The sequence below is a fragment of the Rattus rattus genome, chromosome 18 (assembly GCF_011064425.1).
Source record: "Rattus rattus isolate New Zealand chromosome 18, Rrattus_CSIRO_v1, whole genome shotgun sequence".
In the NCBI taxonomy this organism is placed as follows: Eukaryota; Metazoa; Chordata; class Mammalia; order Rodentia; family Muridae; genus Rattus; species Rattus rattus.
In genome coordinates, this window is record NC_046171.1 from 25,441,397 (window position 1) to 25,463,141 (window position 21,745).

The 21,745-nt window shown below is 45.1% G+C and overlaps 1 protein-coding gene across 1 annotated transcript in view; it reads right to left on the bottom strand.

Annotated features, from left to right (window-relative positions):
- The window catches only part of Mcu (mitochondrial calcium uniporter), a 165,972-nt gene extending 144,554 nt beyond the window's left edge, over positions 1-21,418 (bottom strand). The window contains exon 1 of the mRNA XM_032888810.1: positions 21,248-21,418. Within this exon, the coding sequence (XP_032744701.1) occupies positions 21,248-21,394 (147 nt within the window). The 5' untranslated portion in view covers positions 21,395-21,418. The remainder of the gene's footprint in view (positions 1-21,247) is intronic.
- Positions 21,419-21,745: the final 327 nt, after the last annotated feature.

A 21,745-nucleotide genomic window follows, 5' to 3' on the forward strand; every position in this document is an offset into this window, starting at 1 on the left:
GCTAATGGCTTCTTTCTTCCTTTACTCAACTCTCAACTCATTAGATGGTGCTGTCCGCATTCCTGCCAGGCCTTTGTCTCTTAATTGGTGTCCCAGATGAGTTACCTCTCGACATACCCTCAGAGACACATCCAGAAATATGCTTTCCCAGTGAAGGCCCCTGTCAACTCAATCACTGACTATGACAATGAGCCAACACAGAGGCCCGTCAGGTACCTTTAGCTAGGGTTTATTATCATTAACTGAACAACACACTCACTGATTGAATGACTATCGCTTCTGGTGACTCTCTTGAGAAGCTCAGCCCACTCCAGGCTCTGTAGTACCTATTCTTTCTTTCTAAGAGTCTCTCTCCACGTTTAAATCGAAATTAAACCTTCTTAATAAACCCAAAACAAACAATAGAATTGATAACAAAAGACTCAAAATGAGAAAGTTCAAAAGATTTGAGTATCATATATAATATGAATATACAAGTATTAATGTATGCATATTAATATATCGGTATTGACAGGTGAATACCTAATATGCTTATATTAATAGACAAGTAGTAATTTTTTGGGTGTTAATTAATATGATGGGCATTCTGTAAGCTGCAGATGAGAGGGAGGAACTATTAGCCATCCGGGACTTGAGCCGGTCAGAGGAGGCGGGGAACTGGGCAGTAGCCCTGTTCAATGCCCACACCACCCCAACCGAGGGGAGAATGGGGGTTTGCAGCTGGCCTAGGCAACACTGTAATGTCTTTTCTTTTTTAAGGTAGGATGCAAGACACAGGGAGACAGACATTAACAACTATGAGATATGTGAACACGTATTTGAGCTCCTAATTAATTCCGTCATTCATTCCCTTCCCTGACAAGTTATTAGACACCTCCTGCCCATTTTCTTCGATAATGGCAATCAAGTACCTATGCCAATGGTCTCTCAAGAATAAGAATACAGTAATAAAAATATTACTATAAAACTTACTAATTGGATACTACTTATCGAAATAAAACTAATATCACTAAAGATGAAGACGGATTAGAATTCAATCATAGAAGGTCATGAACTTCAGGCTAAGCAGGATATGCATTAAATTTTACAGATAGTAGCAAGGCATAGTTTTGTGTAGGAAATGAGAAGTCAGGTTCGGTGGGTTCATTTACTTATATCTGTGGTGCTAGAGATGGGACCCAGGGCCATGTGCATAGCAAGTAATGAAAAGAAATCTACCCCAGGACCACCACTGATGATTTAGGAAAGCCAATCTGTGGGAAGCCACAAAATGGACTAATTAGAGAGGAAACAGGGAGGTTGGGACCTGCATAGTACAAATCCAGCTGCAGGATGAGAAACTAAACAAGAAGGGATGCTGAGAGGGGGTGCTGGTATGTGGAGAGGCAGGACTCATTCACAGATCTAACCAGGGTGGTCAGTGGGAAGGACAGAAAACCGCAACACAGACACACTGACAGACCCAAGTTACAGCCTGGCTTATAAGCCGTTAGCATAGAAAGTGCGCTAAGGAGCATTGAGACTTGTTGACCCTATGTAACGCAGATCAAGAAGAAAAACTCTCCTCTAAGGGGTCACCAGACCTGGGAACAGTTAGGAAAGAAAACAGAGGCTCACTTTGTCTTCTAGTACAAACAGGCCCACATCAGCTCCACTAATCCACATGTACCTGCCAGAGCTCCATGATCCAGCCCCATTTATCCTAAGCCATAAAGTCAATTCATTCAACTTGTTCAGTAGAGCCCTTAAACATCTGCAGGGGAATTCTGTGGTGCTTTTAGAGTACTTTTTAAACTCTGTACATGTATGCCCTCGAAGAATTCCAAGCACAAGCACATGCAAAGTCTAAGTTCATTGTCTGTCATGGGTGAGCACACACGCCTGTGGAGCGAGGACCTACCAGAGACACAGACCACTACTAGTATCCCAGACTCCTTCACTGTCACGGAAACACGTCTCCAGACCCTCAGGGGTAACCGGCCTCCCAAGTTCCGACCCTCGGGTTAGTTTGCCAGTGTGAAAGTGATGCCAGTAAGACTGTAGAATGTTGGCATGAGGTTCCCTTCGCCCAACAGTATACTCCTAAGATGCCAAGTCTCTTCTACAAAGCTCCGGTTTACTCTTTCCGGCCACTACCCAATATTCCTGGGCATTTATTTCACAACTTATTTTCGCATGCTACTATTGATGACCATGTGGAAATTCCTGTGTGGCCCTTCATTTGGCATGAGCGTTCCTGCCCATCTGCCTTGGTGACTGTGTGCACACAGTTCTGATGTGTGCAAATCCACAGCGGAACTGCTGCATCGCAGGGAACACGTGTGCTCCGCTTACGTCAGCCACTGAAAAGCTTTTAAGGAGGAAATATTTCAAGGCCTTTGCAGTAGCATGTGAGTTAGAGTAATGACTGAGGAGAAGGTGCGAACTCCCTCCGGCAGCCTGGTGAGTAGAGCTGAGGACTGTGGAAGGCGGAACTTCTGAGTAGCTTTCAGTCGGAAGAGCCGATTGCCATGGGGGAGCTTCCCCGCCTGGTCCTCAGAGGCCACTCAATTTAGGATATTTTTAGCAGCTGCCTAGCATGTTCATGCTTGCATGTATGCATGCATGTATGTACACACACAAACACGCATGCCCTTAATGACAGGACATAAAAAAAGGAAAAAGGCAGGGAGTCTGAATAAAGTATGGACCTTAGTACTGAAAGATCACGACTGGTTCATTAATTACAGTAAATGTGCATGACAGTGTAAAAAGATAAGAAGAGGGGGAGGGGAGGAAAGAAAACGTAAGGAATTGAGGAAATATAGGAATTTAGTTTGTCTAAAAACCTAAAACAGTGCTGAAAAAATGAATTTTAAATGTCCACTTGAGATATAATCTCCACATTGTTTTTGTTTTTGTTTTGTTTTGTTTTTCTTTTCTTTTTTTCGGAGCTGGGGACCGAACCCAGGGCCTTGGGCTTGCTAGGCAAGCGCTCTACCACTGAGCTAAATCCCCAACCCCTAATCTCCACATTGTAATGTAGCTACAGAACTTCTTTCAGGTCACACGTTAAAGGCTCTAGCTATGTACACAAATGTGCACACACATACACACATGTGCACTTTCTATCTATACACAGATACACAGACAAACAAGGGGTGCATTCTACCTGTGCAAATACTGAGGTTTGTGCCTTATGAATAAACCTTTCTTTTCCATTCTAACTAGTCTAGCCTTTCTGACTTCACACTGCACGCATTGATAATTCATCAGGCAGCAATCTTCCAGTAATCTCTAAGCAATAACGAGCCGAACCTCCAAGCAAAGCTAACATTCCAAAGGCCATGTCTTAATAGTAGTTTAAAGTCACGGAGTCCTTATTTACACCATGGAGGTGGGGAGGAGAAGTGGACAGGCCTTCAACTATTAGAGAAAATAGCCACTAACGTGATAGAAGACGTAAGAAAAGGAACCTGGGCAAAGGGCGAGAGATCTGCCTCGTGCAGCCCTACACTGCTTGGGACCACTCAGCAATCCTTGACCATCTCCAGCCCTCAGTACTCAAGACTTCAAGTCTATGATCAACTGTGGAGTCTCTCCGCGAGCCAGGAGGTCCTTCATTCTCACTTCTTACCTGTGCAATTATCCTACTTAAAGCTTTTCTCTCCATTCTACAAAACATTGAGATAATCTAAAAGAGGACATCTCACCACTGAATGAACGCCTATGCCTAAACACACATACACCCACACACACATACCCACAGACACACAGACCCACATGCTTATACACACACACACACACTCATACACACACATGCTCACACACACATACACACATGCTCATACATACACACATACACACACATGCTCATACATACACACACACATGCTCATACACACACGCACACACACACACTCACACACAGACACACACATACTCACACACACACACACACACACACTCACACACACACACACACACACACACACACACACACACACACACACACACACACACACACACACACACATGCTCACACACATACACACATGCTCACACACACACACAAACACATATATACACACAGACCCACATACACACACACACACACACGCTCATACACACACACATGCTCATACACATACACACACATACACACATGCTCATACACACACACACAGCACGTGTGCAAGTACACATATAGACACACAGACCTACATGCTCATACACACACATACACACACGCACAGCACAAGCACACACATAGACACACAGACTCATGTACACATACCCACGTGCTCATACACACACACACACACACACAATGCTCATACATCTACACACACACACAAACACACAAACACACACAATGCTCATACATATACACACACACAAACACACAAACACACACATGCACACAAACATGAGGGGGATGAAAAATGAAATGAAAGATAAAGTTAGATATCAAGTTTCCACACACACACAAACACACAAACACACACAATGCTCATACATATAACACACACAAACACACAAACACACACACGCACACAAACATGAGGGGGATGAAAAATGAAATGAAAGATAAAGTTAGATATCAAGTTTCCATTTCTTTAACCTTGCATTATAAAACATAACACTACATAGGCTCAGTTTGATGAATGCTTGTCCCAGGTTCTATCCCTGGCGCTACATAATCCAGGAGTGATGTCTCACACCCGAAATTCTAGCACTCAGGAGGTGGAGGCAGGAGTATCAAAAGTTCAAGGTCAACCTCAGGTAGGTAGTGTTCAAGGCCCATCTGAACTACACCAGACCCTTTCTCAAAGTACCAGCCTCAAAAGACACAGTACCCACGCCACTCCATGGATTGCAGACATTTACTTTAACATATCGAGGCTTTCTTGGTTTGTTCCCTAGGAGCTTTTAAATCAGCTGGGGTTCGAGCAATTTTATGCGTTTAAAGTTTGTTTCTCCTAGAGTTAAACAAGCTTCTTGTTAAAAAGCCAAATAATATTTATGAGATCACATAGTCTCTGCGGTAAGAACACAACTCTGTTGTTAGACGAGGACAGACAGGCAGACATGAAAGTGAATGGACCTGGGTTTCAATAAAACTTTATTTATAAAAATAAGCAGCTGCCGGCTATAGTTTGCTAGTCTCCTCCTTAGAGTCACACTAAGACAACCGTTTTGTTTGCAGGGGGAATGCTCATGAGTCGGGATCTGCACATACCTGCGAACGTTCAAGTTTCCCCTGCATGAACAGGTCACACCACCAATACCTAAAGACAGAGCAGGAAAACACTCTCCCTTACATGGTTGTTAAGACAAAATAGGGATGTGTTAATTTACATAGGCAAAATTTACAAGATGACCTGCAAAAGTAAAACACCAGGTTTCAGCAAACTTTAGTGGTAAACGCGGAAACTCAAGTCTGGTCATCCCTCTACATATTAAGCAACTGATTAGGATAAATGCTAAGGTTGTTGGCTTTCTTGGAAGACCTACTCTGTTTGCATTCAACCCAGTTGCTTCAAACCTGCTGGCTCTTGGTCACCCTTAAACCGCTCAATCTACAGACAGCCGGAGTAATTACTATTTGACCTGATGTATTTGGGGCTGCCACAAGAGTTGCTCACCAGAGTGAATGAGTGGGTAGTCGATTCTACCTTCCTTTGGGTCTACCCTAGCAAAAATGTCCCATCTGTAACAGTCACCTCCCTAAGTCCGGCCCCATGGTAGCTAGCAGGTGTTCAGTAGCAGGCTGGAGCAGAGCTGGCCCGCCAAGATCAAGCAAGTGCCTTTTTAAAAACTGACCTTAAGAAGTTTCTCTACGTGGCTTTGCCAAGTGAGCAAAGACCACGTCAAATAGTAAAGAAGGCACTTACTTGACTCCCACAGGCCAGCTCCACACTCTAGCAGCTAAGATGTCACTGGCATGGACAGTGGACAGGGAGGAGGGAATCTTGCCAGCCACTGAGGAACGGTCATGAGAGAAAGACCTAAGGAACAGAGAAAAGTAAGGTCAACGTCAAAGGCGCAGGCCCTGAGCCTACCAGCATGGCTGCCTCAGCCCGCCATGCTGGGAGCCTCCAAAGACCTTCTGAGAGCGCTCTTGGCATAGCTCCAGACGGATTGGGAGAAACCTTTCAGAGAAGTAAAGTATTAATTCATCAATTGCCACCCGGAAAGCTCAGAGATGGAACAAGCATGGATCAGAAGCAACACCCGCACACAAATATTTTCCGAGACACTTGTGAAGACCAGCGATTTTTTTTTTCACTTTATTTCCTGGATTCAGAATATAAAGCTAAAACAGAGAGTTCTAATAAACAATGAAGATGTAACCATTTCTAATGAAAGTGTCTAACAATAGAGCTTCGGGGCTTATCTCAGCACTGCGAGATCTCGATACACTTAAAAACGTGACAGGAGTGAGGGCATGGCAGTTAAGAGCAACCCAGGCTGGTTTTTCGGAAGACCCGGGTTCAATTCTCGGTGTTCACATGGAGGCTTAAAGCCATCTGTAACTCAAGTTCCCTGGGATTCAACACACTGCTCTGGCCTCAACAGAACACCAGGCACACTCTACGTGACACATAGGAACACCAGCAGACAGAACACCTATATACATTAAATAAATAAACAACAAAAAAGTTCTTAAAAATAGATGCAGTCTATTGGCCTAACCACAAAACTCTCTGGGACCAGGGTTGCCCTTGACTGTGACTGGGGAGTCCTAAAAGCCAAGAACAGTAATAAAAGAAATCTGCATGTATCAGGATACACACCCCCCTCCCCACATATAAACTATACCCGTATTTGTTAAAATGTGTGGTTTTCTGAGAAGCAGCAACAACGAAGAACAAAACTCTCATCTGTCCATCATCCTCCTCCTTCTAACTAATCATCCCTGAAAATAAAAGACAGACTGATGGACTGACGGGCAGGTAGACAGGCAGACAGGCAGACAGGCAGACAGGCAGACAGGCAGACAGGCAGACAGGCAGACAGGCAGACAGGCAGACAGGCAGGCAGGCAGGCAGGCAGACAGACGGGCAGACAGACAGGTAGGTAGATAGGTAGACAGACAGACAGACAGACAGACCTACCCCTGCCTTTACCAACAATCCATTTAGCACTCATTCTCAGACAATGGATGAAACACACAAGCAACTGAACTCAGGCATTCCTGAGCCTCTGGAACTGACAAGTTCCTCAAAATGCAAATATAACTTTTTTTCATTCTAAATTAGTATTTGTCAAACAAATGTTCTGAAGTGCCCTTTCTTTGTTTTTCAATGTATTTATTTATTTAGTGAGAATTTCACATGAGTAGTGAATATGTATCATTCCCCTGTCCAACCATTAATTCTAAGATGCATTAAAATTGTCCACTCTTTCCAGCAGACAACTGGTGGCTCAAACTGTCCAGGTCCCAATCAGCTTAATTACAATTGGCTACTCACTGTTAATAGCATTTCTGGCCAGACTACAGCTTGAATGCCTAAGTGGCAGTTTCCCCTTGGTCTTGGCCGCTCTCGCCTTGCCTTACGACCACCCCTGGAAGCATCCCGCTGGCTCACCTTCCCCTGCTGGCTAAGCACTTCTGGTTAATGTGCCGCAGAGCAAATCACTTGGAGGGACAACCCCGATGAAGCTGGGCACTGTGGTTCCTGTAAAAGATGCTCAGATTGTTAGCATGGATTCTGAAACTGTAAGATAAAGGTAGGAGACTGAGAAGATAAAAATGTATCCAAGACTGTGCCTTAAAACGAGGACTATAACCCAGATTCAATCCCGGCTCCATATGGTAACGCCAACCATCTGGGACTGGACCTCTGTGGGCACTGGGCACATGTGGTACACATACAGACAATACACAGAAAATCAAACATAAATACATTAAAAACTAAGGACTATAAAGTAAGAATCTCCATGGACTAAGACTGATTATTAAAACAAGTATTTATTTCACATCAACTATCTCAAGAAGTCCTCCTTGTCCTTCTAGAACTCAAGTTTCTTCGGCTTGCTCTGGAAAGCTATGCCACAACTCAACAACCAGCTTTTTCTTTAACCATAAAAGGCATTATATTCTTTTTACAAAATAAAGCAGCATCTATGCACTGCAGACCAAACACGGAGAAACAAGTTGACACCAGCAGGTTTCATGCCTCGTCTACCCTGGGAAAACCCTCGGATTTCAGTGGAGTGAAGCAAGCTCTCCAGCAGCAGCCGGTCCCCGTGAGCTCGCTGTTAGAGCGGACGCTACTGTGCACCCTTCTCAAGCCACGTTCGCCTGTGTGATGAGATACTACTCTCCGCCTTCTCTGGGGAAGCACAAAAGGCTTTCCCAAGAAGATGACAAAGGAGGACACTGCACACCAAAAAGGGAGATTAGCTTTTCTGAAAGGCAAAAGAGCATTCCGGGTCTAACCTTAAAAATGGCATAATAGATCCCTGCCCCTCACAACCGTCAGTGAAAAAATACTGTTAGCTAAGAAATGATCCTCTACATGAGTCAGACTCAGAAATGCCACAGAGCACTTAAAAATGAATGGAGACTGGATTGATGGCGCTGGCTAATCTTCCGAGGACCTGGATTTGATTCCCAGTACCACATGGTGGCTCAAAACCATCTGTTCCAGGAGACCTGATGCTTTCTTCTGGCTTCCACAAGTACCAGGCACCAGGCATGCACATGGTACACAGATACACATGCAGACGAAATACTCATACACATTAAATAAATAATAAAATAAAAGTAAACTAGATAATGTATTAACTAAACACAATCTTATTCTGTATTACTTTTATTTGGGGGGCTGCAGGTAGAGGTCAGTGGCCAACCTACAGGAACTGGTTCTCTCCCTCCTCTGAGTAAGTTCTATGGACTAACGTCAGGTGATCAGAATTGGTGGCAAGCACCCTTACCCACTGAGTCATCGTGATGACCCCCAATTAAAGCTTTTTCAAGTGTTATGCCAAGAGAATAAACTGGAGGAAGACACCGAGTGTAACGATTTCTAACTAGTTTTAAAGCACGTGGACAAGACTCTGAAGGGTTTGAGGATGAGCACATGCACGTACAGGATGACCACACACTGGGTGGGAAACACCAGATCCCAGAGAGTGTTACTCTGGGAAAGAGGTCAGGAAACAGAAGGAGCTCCTAGGGGAATCCACTGAGCATGATGTAATCTCCTTATGACCCGCCCCTCTAGAAAACTCCCTCCGGTGACAGAGGTCTTTCCTAGTGAGTCCTTGGAGAGCTGGAGGGTCAGTACTTCCTGCTTTCTCCTATGACTTCTCTGGTGCTGACGTGATGTGACCTTTGCCCATAGCTCAGGGCCTCAGCCCACGGCTACTTTTCATCTTACCAGAATACTCATTTTAGGTAAAAAATAAAACATAAAAACTACTACAGTTCCCTTTCATTCTCCGTCCTTGCTGCTACAAGCTGTAGCAATCATTAAAAAGAAAGCCATTATACAGTTCAAGATCACCCAACTTTGTGGTATTGGCCATGCTAAGAATTATAATTCATTCGGAGTCACAGACCAAGGCAGAATGAGCTATTAAAATTAAAGAAAGCACTGACTAGAGTTCAGCTCTCCATTACATAAATCAATATTCCAAAATTCTGTAATGTGTTACACTAACAGTCTGTCTTACCACCTCAACCGTACTTAGAAACCATTTGTTTTAAGACGTAGATCAGAGCTACAGATCTGAAAAATTATTTCAGATTTTACTTTCTTGGAGATTTAAAGATAAAGTAAAATCACCAAGCATATATATACACTTGGATTTTCTTTTTAAAACAATTCAACAATAGCTTCTGACCGAAAATTTTCTTTTTATATAGAAGTTTCTGTCACCAGCACTTACAGATCAGTGAGAGAGGAGGAAGAAGAGGAGGAGGAGAGGAAGGAGGAGCAAGAGGAGGAGCCAGAGAAGGGTGAGGAGGAGCAGGAGGAGGAGGAAGAGGAAGAGGAAGAAGAGAAGAATTTTTTTTTTTTTTTTTTTTTTTTTTTTTCGAGCTGGGGACCGAACTCCCAGGGCCTTGCGCTTCCTAGGCAAGCGCTCTACCACTGAGCTAAATCCCCAACCCCTGAGAAGAATTCTTAATACCCTCATAAAGTTTTACTGTTCCGCTATATTCAAACTATCTTTAAACATACTTCTTTAAAGTATCCTAATATCTGAATTCTGTTTTAAAAATAAAAAGTGGGTTTTTACCACAGTTGACCACCTGTCACAGCCTGATTGGTGGCAGCTAGCAGGGTGGGTCCTGGCGGTGCAAAGACGAAGCTGTGGTGGGGGCAGGTTGGAGATTCAGAAGGTTAACTCCAAAACAAATATCTGCAAAAATCTGCCACCTTTGGAATGCGCAAGGAATGTGAGCTGGCAGAACCTCTTCAATCCGTCCCCTCCAGTCTTCTGCAGAACCCAGTTCTGCCCAGCTCCCACCACCACAGGCCAGATAGCAGTTTCTTTTCTGTGTGGGACCAGGGAGTAAGCAAACACCCTACCTCTCAGTCCTACTTGCTCTCCACCTAGCAGTTGTAGAAGCCCCTCTAGACTGCCAGGACTGGTACATCGCCTTTACACCACCCTGTTTCAGCACAGACTCCTTCAAGACCGTTTGCTGCTACATGAATCAGAAGTCATTCCATCACTGTAATGTCCTGGCAGAGAATGAGATGATCTACAGCTACAACTACCCCGGAGCTAAGGGACTTAGACAATCGTCTTTGGGGTTGTTTAACTCGCTGACTCTGGTCCATCCAAAAGTGATTGAATATCTAAGCTCTTGACACTGTGCTCCGGTTCTGTCCATGGACCTAGGAGAGTTTATGGGCTTCTAGTTGCCCACCAACACTATGCCTGCTATTAACACATGGAGATCGTGAACAGCTAACCACTTACTAAGGTCTTCCTGCTACACTTTCAGCTAATGTAACTACAAAGGGAAAAAGAAACATTGTATTTCAGGCTACACTCCTGGATGCATTTAGAATCCATTCACTAGTACAATCCTATTGCATCACACCAACTTTGCTGCTTGTACCTTCTCCCCAGTATATCTGCCCCTCCTCTGCTGTTCTCTCAACATTGTAGATTACAAAGAAGGGGGGGAGGGGCAGGGAGGCGATGACACCCACAAAAGAGAAAGATGAAGCTCCAGTCATAAATGACTCCCTAAGGGGGGTGAATACAATGTTGACCAAGATATCAGATGAAACTGTGGAAATTGTCCTGATGAGGAACTAGAGGGCCGCTTGTCTTACCCCAAGCTGACCTCATCGTGAAGACTAAACCTGGAAGTTCAACTGTAATGAAGCCACACAATGAAACAAAAGTTACTTGTAAGAGTTATAAAAGTAAAATACGGAGAAAGAACGATGGCTCAGCAGTTAGGGGTGTGCACTGCATACTGATCTTGCACAGGACTAAAGTTGGGTTCCTGGCACTTACATCAGAAGGTTCACAACCGCCCGTAACTCCAGCTCCGGGGGCCTGACACCTCTTCTGGGCCTCCATGGACACCCATACACACGCGGCATACATTCCCATAGACACACGTACACAGAGAGAGAAAGGGAGGGGGAGAGGGAGGAAGGGAGAGAAAGAGAGGGGGGGCAGGGAGGGAGGGAGAGAAAGAGTGAGAGAGAGAGAAGGAGGGAGGAAGGGAGAGAGGGAAGGAGAGAGAGAGAGAGAGAGAGAGAGAGAGATATCTTTTGCAGCCAGATACCATGACACCTTAATCCTAGTCTGAGTACCCATCACAAACACATACCCGCATGTACAAACAAGCACATACAAATAAAAGACACTCTTCAAGATCACCAGATTGTTGAGCACACTTAGATAACTGACCAAAAACAAAACAACAACAACAACAACAACAACAACGACAAACCCACCAAAACGTTAAGATCAAAGAGGTTAAATGTTTTGCTCAAGTTCATAGAAAACAGAGGAGAACTCACACCACTGACTTTTTATTTATTAATAATTTTCTTTGTTAATATTTCAAATGATATCTCCCTTCCCTGTTTTCTCTCTGCAAACCCCTGCCCCATCCCATCCCCCCTCCCCAATGGAAGGGTTAGGGGAAGGACTGAAGGACCTGAAGGTCAACTAACCCATCCACCCTGAGCTCCCAGGGACCAAAGAGTGTACATGGAGGGATCCACGAGTCCGACTACTGATGATTATACCACATAGAAGCTTCCATTTCATTTTAGTGGAAAACAAACAAATATAAACACATTACCTCTTCACTTAAGTATCCCAGAGAATAGCCTAACGGGACAGCTATCCTTTCTCTGGGGAGTTCAAGTTCACCAACAGCACCACGAGCATCCCCTCTTCTGTAAAGAGGTCTCAGTGCCTCTGAAAGACTGTCAGTTACTGAAGAAACAGATGCCCACATTCGTACTACAATCCCGAGAAAACCAGAGAGCTGTGCTTTTTAAACGAACTCCAGACATTTTTTTTTTTTCATTTTACCTCTTAGGCAATGAGGGAAGTAGAACTAGGAATCACCTGCATTTATGTTTCTAGTGTAGAAAGGAAGACGGCTAAATTTTTTAATCAAAACAAAACCTTGAGATTAGGAATGCCCACTTAGAGATGTTAGACAGCCATGTGCTGGATTTGAAAGTTCTTCCAACGTGAAAATAAACATTTAAGGAGATGGGTATGTTTACTTATTTGAACATCACACAGTGTGCACACAAACCAAAACAACCTATAACAGTTACCCATAAACAGACAGAGCTATGATTTTTATTTGCTAATTCAAAACAAATTAAGGGAAAAAAAGAAAAAGACAAGACCATTACCATACCATATTCAACAGTTCCTCAAGGGAATCAAACCTTACAGCCATTAAAGAGCTCTTATCAACACATAAATCAAAGACAAAATGGAAGCTAAGGAGGACTAAGTCCAGGAAAATTACTCTGAAGTCCTCCTCCAATGAGCGGAGTACAAAGGGCAGGACACTGCAAAGCTACGGAAGTACAACACACAGCACAGTCTTTGTCCAGAGATTGCTGTGTGCTCTCCATGCATGTGCACCTTCTCATGCCGCTGAGAAAATCTAAATTCTGTGGGGAAGACGGGGAAGGCGGGTACGTGAGAAGGCAGGCATCTGACTTGATATATAAATGTAAAAGTGTCTTAATAAAAGCACAACGACACATTTTAATACAAAAATAGAAGCCCAGAAAAGAACTCGAAGGAGCACATTTAGTAAGAATATGAAATGGGAACTTTCAAGCATCAAGAAATAATCTTTGTGCCTAAGGAATAAAGTCGGACCTTGAATTAAACTAACCTCAACCTGGTGCTGGCTAAGAACTTGGCAGACGGACATAGCCCATCATCAATTCTGCTAAGGAAGCTCTCTCTTCTCTACTCCCTATCCTGCCTCTCCTGTCTCTAGCTAATGTCCTAGTTCAGCCATCCCTTCCTGAGCCACTGAACTGGTTGGCTCTTATTGCTCTTACCTCTCTGGTGCCGCCCTCTCTACCTCCCTTTACAGCAAAGCCAGCATGGCCCGTGTAAGAGAGTACGCTTGGACAAGTGACCTTCCTACTTTATATCCTCAGCAAGTCTACAGACAGGCGACGTTTGGGTTTTGTGTCTTTCACACGTGGCTTCTTCGGTGGCAAAATCAACTTGAAAGAGTCCAGTGGTACCTCTTGAGCAGAAAGGAAACCACGCATATTTCTTCGCTTTAACCTGTTCGCAGGCGCACTCATATATTAACCTGTTCGCAGGCGCACTCATATACACACAGTGGGGCATTTCTAACAAGTTCCAGGACAGCATTGGCCCACGAATGGCCACTGCTGTACAGAATAAACTTCCAGCTCTTTTGCAAGTCTCTTCACACTCACAGTCTGAGACACTTGACTACCACAGAGGCTGGAGCCAGGCTCTCTCAGGATGACGAACCAAGTGCGCTTCGGCTAATGTGTGGTCCTGGACAAGTGTTCTCAACTAGGATCCTGGGCAAACCACTTAGCCAATCAGAGGTAACATTATCTGTGAAATGAGTACTCGCATCTTGAGGTACCTCAAAAATCGAGAGATTTAATATAAAGTGTGTGGTGAAGCTGATAAATATTACTATTGGAATCACCTTACCTGATCTTGTCCATACTGTGCTGTAACAAACCCCGTCACACTGTCGTACCACATCTCTATGACCGGAAACACCAAGTTTTCCAGTCCCACATGCATATACTGCTTCATGCTTTAGCACTGGGAGGCCACCTCAGTGAAGCCTTCGCTTCCAACAGGTAGCTGTCAGGGCTCCCTCTCAACCTCCATAAGCAAACAACAACAAAAAAGGCCTGGTGTTTTGCCCCATGCCTTTAATCCTAGCACCCACCCAGAGGGGAGAGGCAGGAGGATCCTGTGGGTACAAGGCCAGCCTGTTCTACACGGTGAGTTCTAGGACAGCCCGGGGCCTATCTAGAGAGACCCTGTCTCAAGAGAAAAGAAAAGAAAAACTACATTTAAAAAGCAACAGCAACACACCTGTCACAGTGCTTACACCATGTCCCCTGGCCAGACTGTGCACTCTTGTTTGACCCACCAAAAGGAGCATCTTCCCTAGCACAGTGACTCACAAGGAAAAGTCTACGCATCACTTCCAAGTGATTCTGGGTAATCCTTTCTAAGTGGAGCATTTTGTCAGAGTCCACTAGAAAACATTACAGAGCTATCCAGTATAGAAGACAATACCCAACAATTACCTTGTTCAGCAGGACTATTTAACATTCCAGATTAAATTACCAAGATCCCTAGGAAGCAACCCTGACTCAGACGCAGTCAGCCAGCTAGCGCCCTAAGGGAACGTAGAGAAAGATTTAAGGACTGGAGACAGTAGGAAGGACCTTGAGGTCTCTTGGAAAACTACAGCAGATGCTTAGGGAGGGAGAGGCAGGAGGAGCAGGAGACAATAGGCAGGTGGAGTGAGATTCAGCTCAAAAGCCAAAGTGTTCCTTCCACCCATCGCTAGCACTGAAACCATTTGTGGTACTTAAGGACAAGTAAACCCGTCCTCAATGTCTGCATCCACAAAACTGGGGTAGCAATGCTTCCCGCAGGGTTAATAGTGAGGATTAAAAGATTCGCCAGTGTCCTCAGATCCTTCTACACTGCAAGGTCGGGTGGTGCAAGCTAGCTCGCTGGCTCTACTGTTATTTGACAATTTATCAGTCACTTTAATTTTCTCTGCATCAAAGTTTAAAGCAGACATTAATATCTTGAAACGCCCTGTAACATCACTCATAATAGACAAGAAGCGTGACACAGACCTGTCTTGGGAGGCAAGACAACTTAGGAATTTCGGTACCTGTGAAGACAGTCAGGACTGTGAGCTGCTGGTTGTCCGCCTCTGTAACCTCCTGGAGATTGTTATGAGGATTCCGCACACGATCAGTTAGACAAGAAACAGCAGAAAACACGCAAAACCGGAAAACTTTAGCAACGATGAGAGGAAGGCAAACACCGCTTCCTTACAGACTAACAAATTTAATATCACCAAAAACAGCCATTTGAAAAAGTCATTGCCTTTAAGAGATGTCAAGATATGGTGTCCTATTATCTAGATACTTCAGAACCACATTAGACAAAGGTTCCCTTTAGCATTCTGTTAGATCCAGATGGTGATACAATTTACCAAGTTATATTTTTATGATGATAAAAAATTCAAGCCTGTATACAGTTTATGGGCCAGTAGCTCACTAAACTTATTAAAATTAATTTGCTTGACGCCAGTCTTCATTTTTATACAACTGTCTTCCCTGCAAGCATTTAACGAAGTGCGCAGAAATAAATGGTTTGTTTCCCCCCTTTGTTTTCAACCTGCAGGAGACAGCTTCCTAAAAGATTTACTTTTTGGTTTTTAATCATGAATGTGTGTGTTGGGTATGCGCACGTGAGTGCAGATGTCCACAAAGAAGGTCAGAGGCACTGGACTGCCCTGGAGCTGGAGTCACGGGAGGTTGTGAGCTGCCTGACATGGGTGTTGGGACCCGAACTCTGGTCCTCTGCCAGGGCAGTAAGCTTCTGAGTCACTGAGCATCTCGCCAGGCCTGGCAGGTGTTTCTTAAGCATCTGTTGTCAAGCTTGATATGTATCAGAGAACATTTGTTCAAGACTGACTCACACGCTATGCACTTACTCTAAGAACTCTACCCCAGTTAACTTTTTTTCCCAATTCACCTTTTAGAACCGGTGTTAACACTATAAAGCAGGAAAGGGGGAAGGGGGATGGAGAAAGTAACAAGCCTTCTCAGCTCTGCACTCACAGATACCATGAAAATCCATTCCATCTCCTGCGTCCTCTAAGGCAGAAGTTCTCAACCTTCCTAATGCTGCAACCCCTTAGTATATTCCTCATGGTGACCCCCCAACCATAACTGTATGCTACTGTTATGAATTGTAATGCAAATATCTGTGTTTTCCGATGGCCTCAGGAGACCCTATGAAAAGGTTGTTTAACACCCTACCCAGAGGTCATGACCCACAGGTCGAGAACCACTGCTCTAAGGACTTCTGAGTTCTGTTCTAGAATGGCTTGTATACAATCGTTATAATAATAACATATTCTAGTAGTTTGAATGTGCCCATGAGCACTAGTTTTATCGTTAATCAGTCCAATTATAGAAAAAAGTTCAAAAGCTGAGCAGATATCCTAAAATATTTAAGTATAACCTTGACCTTAATCCCAGTGGATAGTCAGCCACATAATGGCATCGTGTTGTAGAAGACCTAACAGGAGGTATGGGCAGCCCCAAAATAAAATAAAGAGGGTGGCTGTCGATTCATTGTCTTTCACTACATCATTCTTAATGGTGAATTTTCCATTTGGATTTTTTCTTGTATGAAGAGTTTCATAGGCATAAGATAAAGTCCTCAGAGCCTTAAAACGATCAGATCATCAGAATTTGATGAATAAATCCAAGTTCATTCTCTACAATATTTTATGGGATTCAAAATAAGTAAGATTTTTAAGATGAATAAAAAGATATCTGCCTCCTTGAAAATAAAACAAGTGTGTTCTAAACTAGATCATCCAGGATGATCTAGTCCAATACTTTAGCAGACTGAAACAACACGTTTGGAATGTGATGGACGCAAACGGTCCTAACAAGCTGGGTAATTACTGTTACTTTAACCGACTGTGAACAGAAAGCTTCTGGTACCAACTCTCCCCAGCAATCCATCATAAAGAAATGCCAACAACCAATCGCCAGGCTTAAAGAAAATTTTCAGATTTGACTTCCTTGACAGCAGGCTAAAGGAGTCAAGAGGGGAAGACTAGTAAGATACACATTTTCGCTTTATCTCCCCAGTAAGATAGGGAGTCCAAAAATGAAGCCTTCGCTGTTGTTCCCAGATTGAATACACTGTTAATCTCCATCCTGAATGTAATAAATTCTATTAGGATTTAGATTGGAGAATGGAAAAAAATCAAGAGGCAGGAATCACCAAAGTTAAGATATAAGCCAAGCCTTCCATTTAAAGGATTCTCAATCCCTAATTTCTTATTTGCTACAAATATAACCTCATAAGTCAGTCCTCTGTTTTATTAGGTTTATGAAGTGATGGTGCTAGACTTACAAGGAGTTTTATTTATGTCAGCCTTTGGCCTGAAATGGACTTTAGGCATGAGAGGAATGACTGAGGGTTGTTATGGCTGAAATTCAGCCACAGAATCTGATTAACAGCACATATGTATGGAACATTTGAGGCCAGCGCTGAAGCCAGCTTAAATACAGTCGAATTTTTGTACATGAATACAGCATAGGGAAAAAAAAACAACAGACCAGGAGAAACTCGAGAGAATTAGGGTTTGAGACTAGAATTCTCATCCAGGATCTCACATAGGAAGATCACTGCAAGTTCAAGGCCAGCTTGGACTGACTGCATAGGTAGCTAGAAGCCAGCCTTCGCTACAGACTCCCTTCAGGAAGGTGTGGGGTGCAGGGTGGGAGCTGGGGGTTGGCTCCCAACTCAGACGGGATCTGTGTATCAAACAAAGTAGCCTCAGGTAAGTTGCAATAGTATCCATGCCAGGACACTGTGATGTGTGGAGAAGGAGAGCTACAAATTGTAACAGTGTAACGCCGGCCTATGATTTTGTAACTGGGCCCAGAGGCTGACCACTAGGAACTGCCAACATTCAGGCTGTCATAATCTGAGATGATTTAGCAAAGGAATTGCACAGCCCACAGTGAAAGGCAGTTCCCCTCCAAGGGGCATCTTTGCAAACAGCCACCGCCTTCACTAATCGCACGGGAAAGTACACAAGCAACAGTTTGCATTCACTGCAGGTGCTCGCCAATCGGATGACAGCAGGCTCTGTACAGAAGAAGAAAAACACACAAAACAAACAAACAAAACCCCCCACCACTGGGAAAGCCATTTGCCTTCACTCCTGTTTATTCTATCGGCAGCTATTCTAAGATTGCATGGGTGCACATTTTTAGTCTCAGCTAGGTGGGAAACTGAAGCAGGAGGGTCTCTTTAAAGCCAGGAATTAGAGGATGTCCTGGGTGACAGAGTAAGGCTTGATTTCAAACCCTGTGTTGGAGAGGAGGAAACTACATTTTAATGTAGGAGTTATGAACAGTCCCACTTATAACTGTGCAATCATACGGATGGTTTTGTTCAAGTTCTATTTCATCTACACTCGTTTTAAAACAACAACTCTTGGCTGGGCTGAGCATGGTGGTGCAAGCCTACAATCCCAATGCCAGGGAGCCAAAAAGTAGGAAAAGAAGAAGTCACTTAGCCTCAGCTACATAGCAAGACCCTGTGTCAAAGAAACAAACAAACAAACAAACAAGGTGACCCGGGTCAAGAAGAAGCTTCAACTATTATTAGCTATGACCCTTGGCTCCAATTTGCTGTGCCACAAGCTGGGCTTGTGCTCGGGTTCAATGCAGACTGCCATCTGCTGCACACACAGTGGGGATGTCTCCACTCGGCCCAGTGTCTCCTGAGGTAGGATCAAGTGGTTTATTCCATACTCAACCACATGTGTCTCAAAACCATTATCAGCCTAGAGATTCCTACTCCGGGAGGCTTTGGAATACAGAGACTTCCCTGGCAGACAAATGGTTAATCTTATAAGAGAAGGGAGCGATGCAAAGGTAACTGTAGTTTATGATACAATAAAAAGAAGACCTAAAGAGACTAATAATACCTGGGCAGGAGTTTTACCGGCTGTGCAATCTTGGCCAAGTCTTTCTCCTTTCTGGGCCTCAATTCAGGCTTGAAATAGCAAGAGTTAAATCCCTAAGAGGCATCTTTCAAACGGAATGCCATGTGAGGAATCTTAGAAAATCAGATGGGGATACATTTATGATGGCTTTAGAGCAACTGGACAGAAATTCAAAACCTGCTTCCACGTATTTAAAAAATCAAGCTCACCTCTTTTCAAACCTTGGACTCCTAAGTTCATTTACAAGTCACCATTCCCATGACAACACTTCTGCCCTTCAAAAATAACACTTCATTTTTAATTGTGCTTTCAGTTACGAATTCGGTTCATCACTTTTACCCACCCCAGAATAGCACAGAAGAACACTGTCTCAAGTATCTCTACAAGGAAGACACGCACAGACTGGTGCATCTGAGGCACACATTTTTAAACACCACTTGAATACCACACCCAAACAGTATCCAGAACAAACTGCAAAATCGGAAGACGCCTCATTGGAAAACAGAGATAGCTTAGGAAGTCTTCCAATAGTTCAGAGGGAAAAGACTGCCATCACATTTTGGGGGTGGCCTGTATGTCTTTCAGAGAGCATAACTGGAGGCTATCAAACATGCAAATCAGAATTGAACTATAGAAAAACTCGGCTCTCTCCCAAAAGCTTTAGCAAAGCAATGTCAGTATGCCAAATATGAAAAAGTACAATTTTCTCACAAGAAGGAAGCTCGGGTCCGTAACTATCGCTAATAATAGCAATACTATCTTGTATTCGCAGCGCCTCGTTTGTTTGTTTGTGGTTTTTTTTTTTTTTTTTTTCATAGCACTTCCCCACAATTTTATGCTACCACGGGTCTAGGACTATCCTCCTGCAAAGCTCCAGTCCTTTCCTCTTAGGAGACAAGGAATCAGAACAAGACAGGTCATGATGCATGGGCTAAAGGCACCACCTTCTCTATTGGGCCGGCTGCAGCGAGCTTCCCATCAGCACTCTATACAAGCTCACCTTATAAAATTAAACCTACACTTGTTCTCTCAAGAGTTGGCCAGTGACCAACACGAATGGGCCTCGAAAGTCCAAAGGAAGAGAACCTTCTGACCTGTTAGGTCAAGAACTCGATGCCAAGCTCCAGTACTATACTGCCACCACTACACATGCACACGCCCCTAGGCTGTTGAGGCAGAATTCCTTCTTTGCCAGGCAATGAAACCCGGCAAGAATTGGTTAATAGAATCACCAAATCTCTGCCTCTGTGAACAACTTGCCCTGCAGCCTCTCTTGTGCCTGCTGCCTTTCCTTTGGGCACGCGTGCAGCCTGAAAGCCAACCCTCCGAAGGGACCACCGGGACCTTTAAGCACCCGAGGGGATGGTGTTTGCCTCCTGAAGCAATGCAGCATCCACCTCGAGGAAGCTGGTTCCCAGAACACGCACATGCAGGGACCTGATCAGAGAACGGATAAAGTTTGATTTTCCTTCCTGCGTGCTCCTAAGGGGACGAGTGAGGGCGAGGCAGCAGCCTCTTGGGGTCCCGGGGTGCTCTCCGGGGACAGTTCCCAGCAGCATGGCACTGCCACTCTCCTGACACACCGGCAACCGCGGCAACTCCGGACGCCCCAACCCGCCCAGAGGAGGAGAGAAGGGGACAACTTGCACTGGGCTCAGTTTGGGAGCATTGGAGCAAAGCTGTCAGAAACGACGGAAGGAGGGACGGAGCCCGGAGGCGGGTCGGGGAGAGGTTCAAGTCCCGTGCCTTCCCCGCCCTGGCGTCCCCAGTCCTGCGGGAACATCCCTGCTGTCGCCCCTCCTCCTCCTCTCCTGCCTCCCGCCCGCCCGCCCGCCCGCTCTGCCTTCCCAGCCGCCGCCGCAGGCGCTGAAGGACACGGCGGCTCGGTGGCCCGCCACCCCGGGGCGGCCGCGAGTTGAGGGAAGTCGCCGGGCTCCCCGGCCTGCCCGCGGCTCCCCACGCCGCCCCGCCCTCCCCGGAGCCGCGCTCGCTCACCGTCCGGTGCTGCTGGTGCGGCCGCTGGCGGCTGACGCCCAGCCCGGGAAAGCAGCCGGCAGTCAGCGCTCCGCAGCCGCCGGCGCCCCCGCCGCCGCCCCGGGAGCAGAGCAGCAGCAGGAGCGATCTACCTGCGGCGGCCGCCATCTCTCAACTGGAAACGGCGCTGGCCCAGGCAGCGCAGCGGACGGCCGGGGCGTGGCCAAGGCCCGCCACTCAGCCGTACCAAGCCAACTGCAGCCCTGAGTCAAGCCTCCGAGGCGGGGCTTCCTGTGAAGCCCAATCAAAAGGCGGGAGAATCCCGGCTTCGGGCTGTCTGTCACTTCCAGAGTTACCTTTCGGGCAAATTCTAGGGGACCGGTCTCTGGCACTTGAGCCTCTTGGAATGGAGCAGTAAGGGATGGCACGTTCGATTTGGCTAATCTTTACCAAGTGACTTGATAAGAGAACTAGGGAAATAGAAATCTGTGCTGTGCAGAGCTTGTTCGGAGTCGAGTT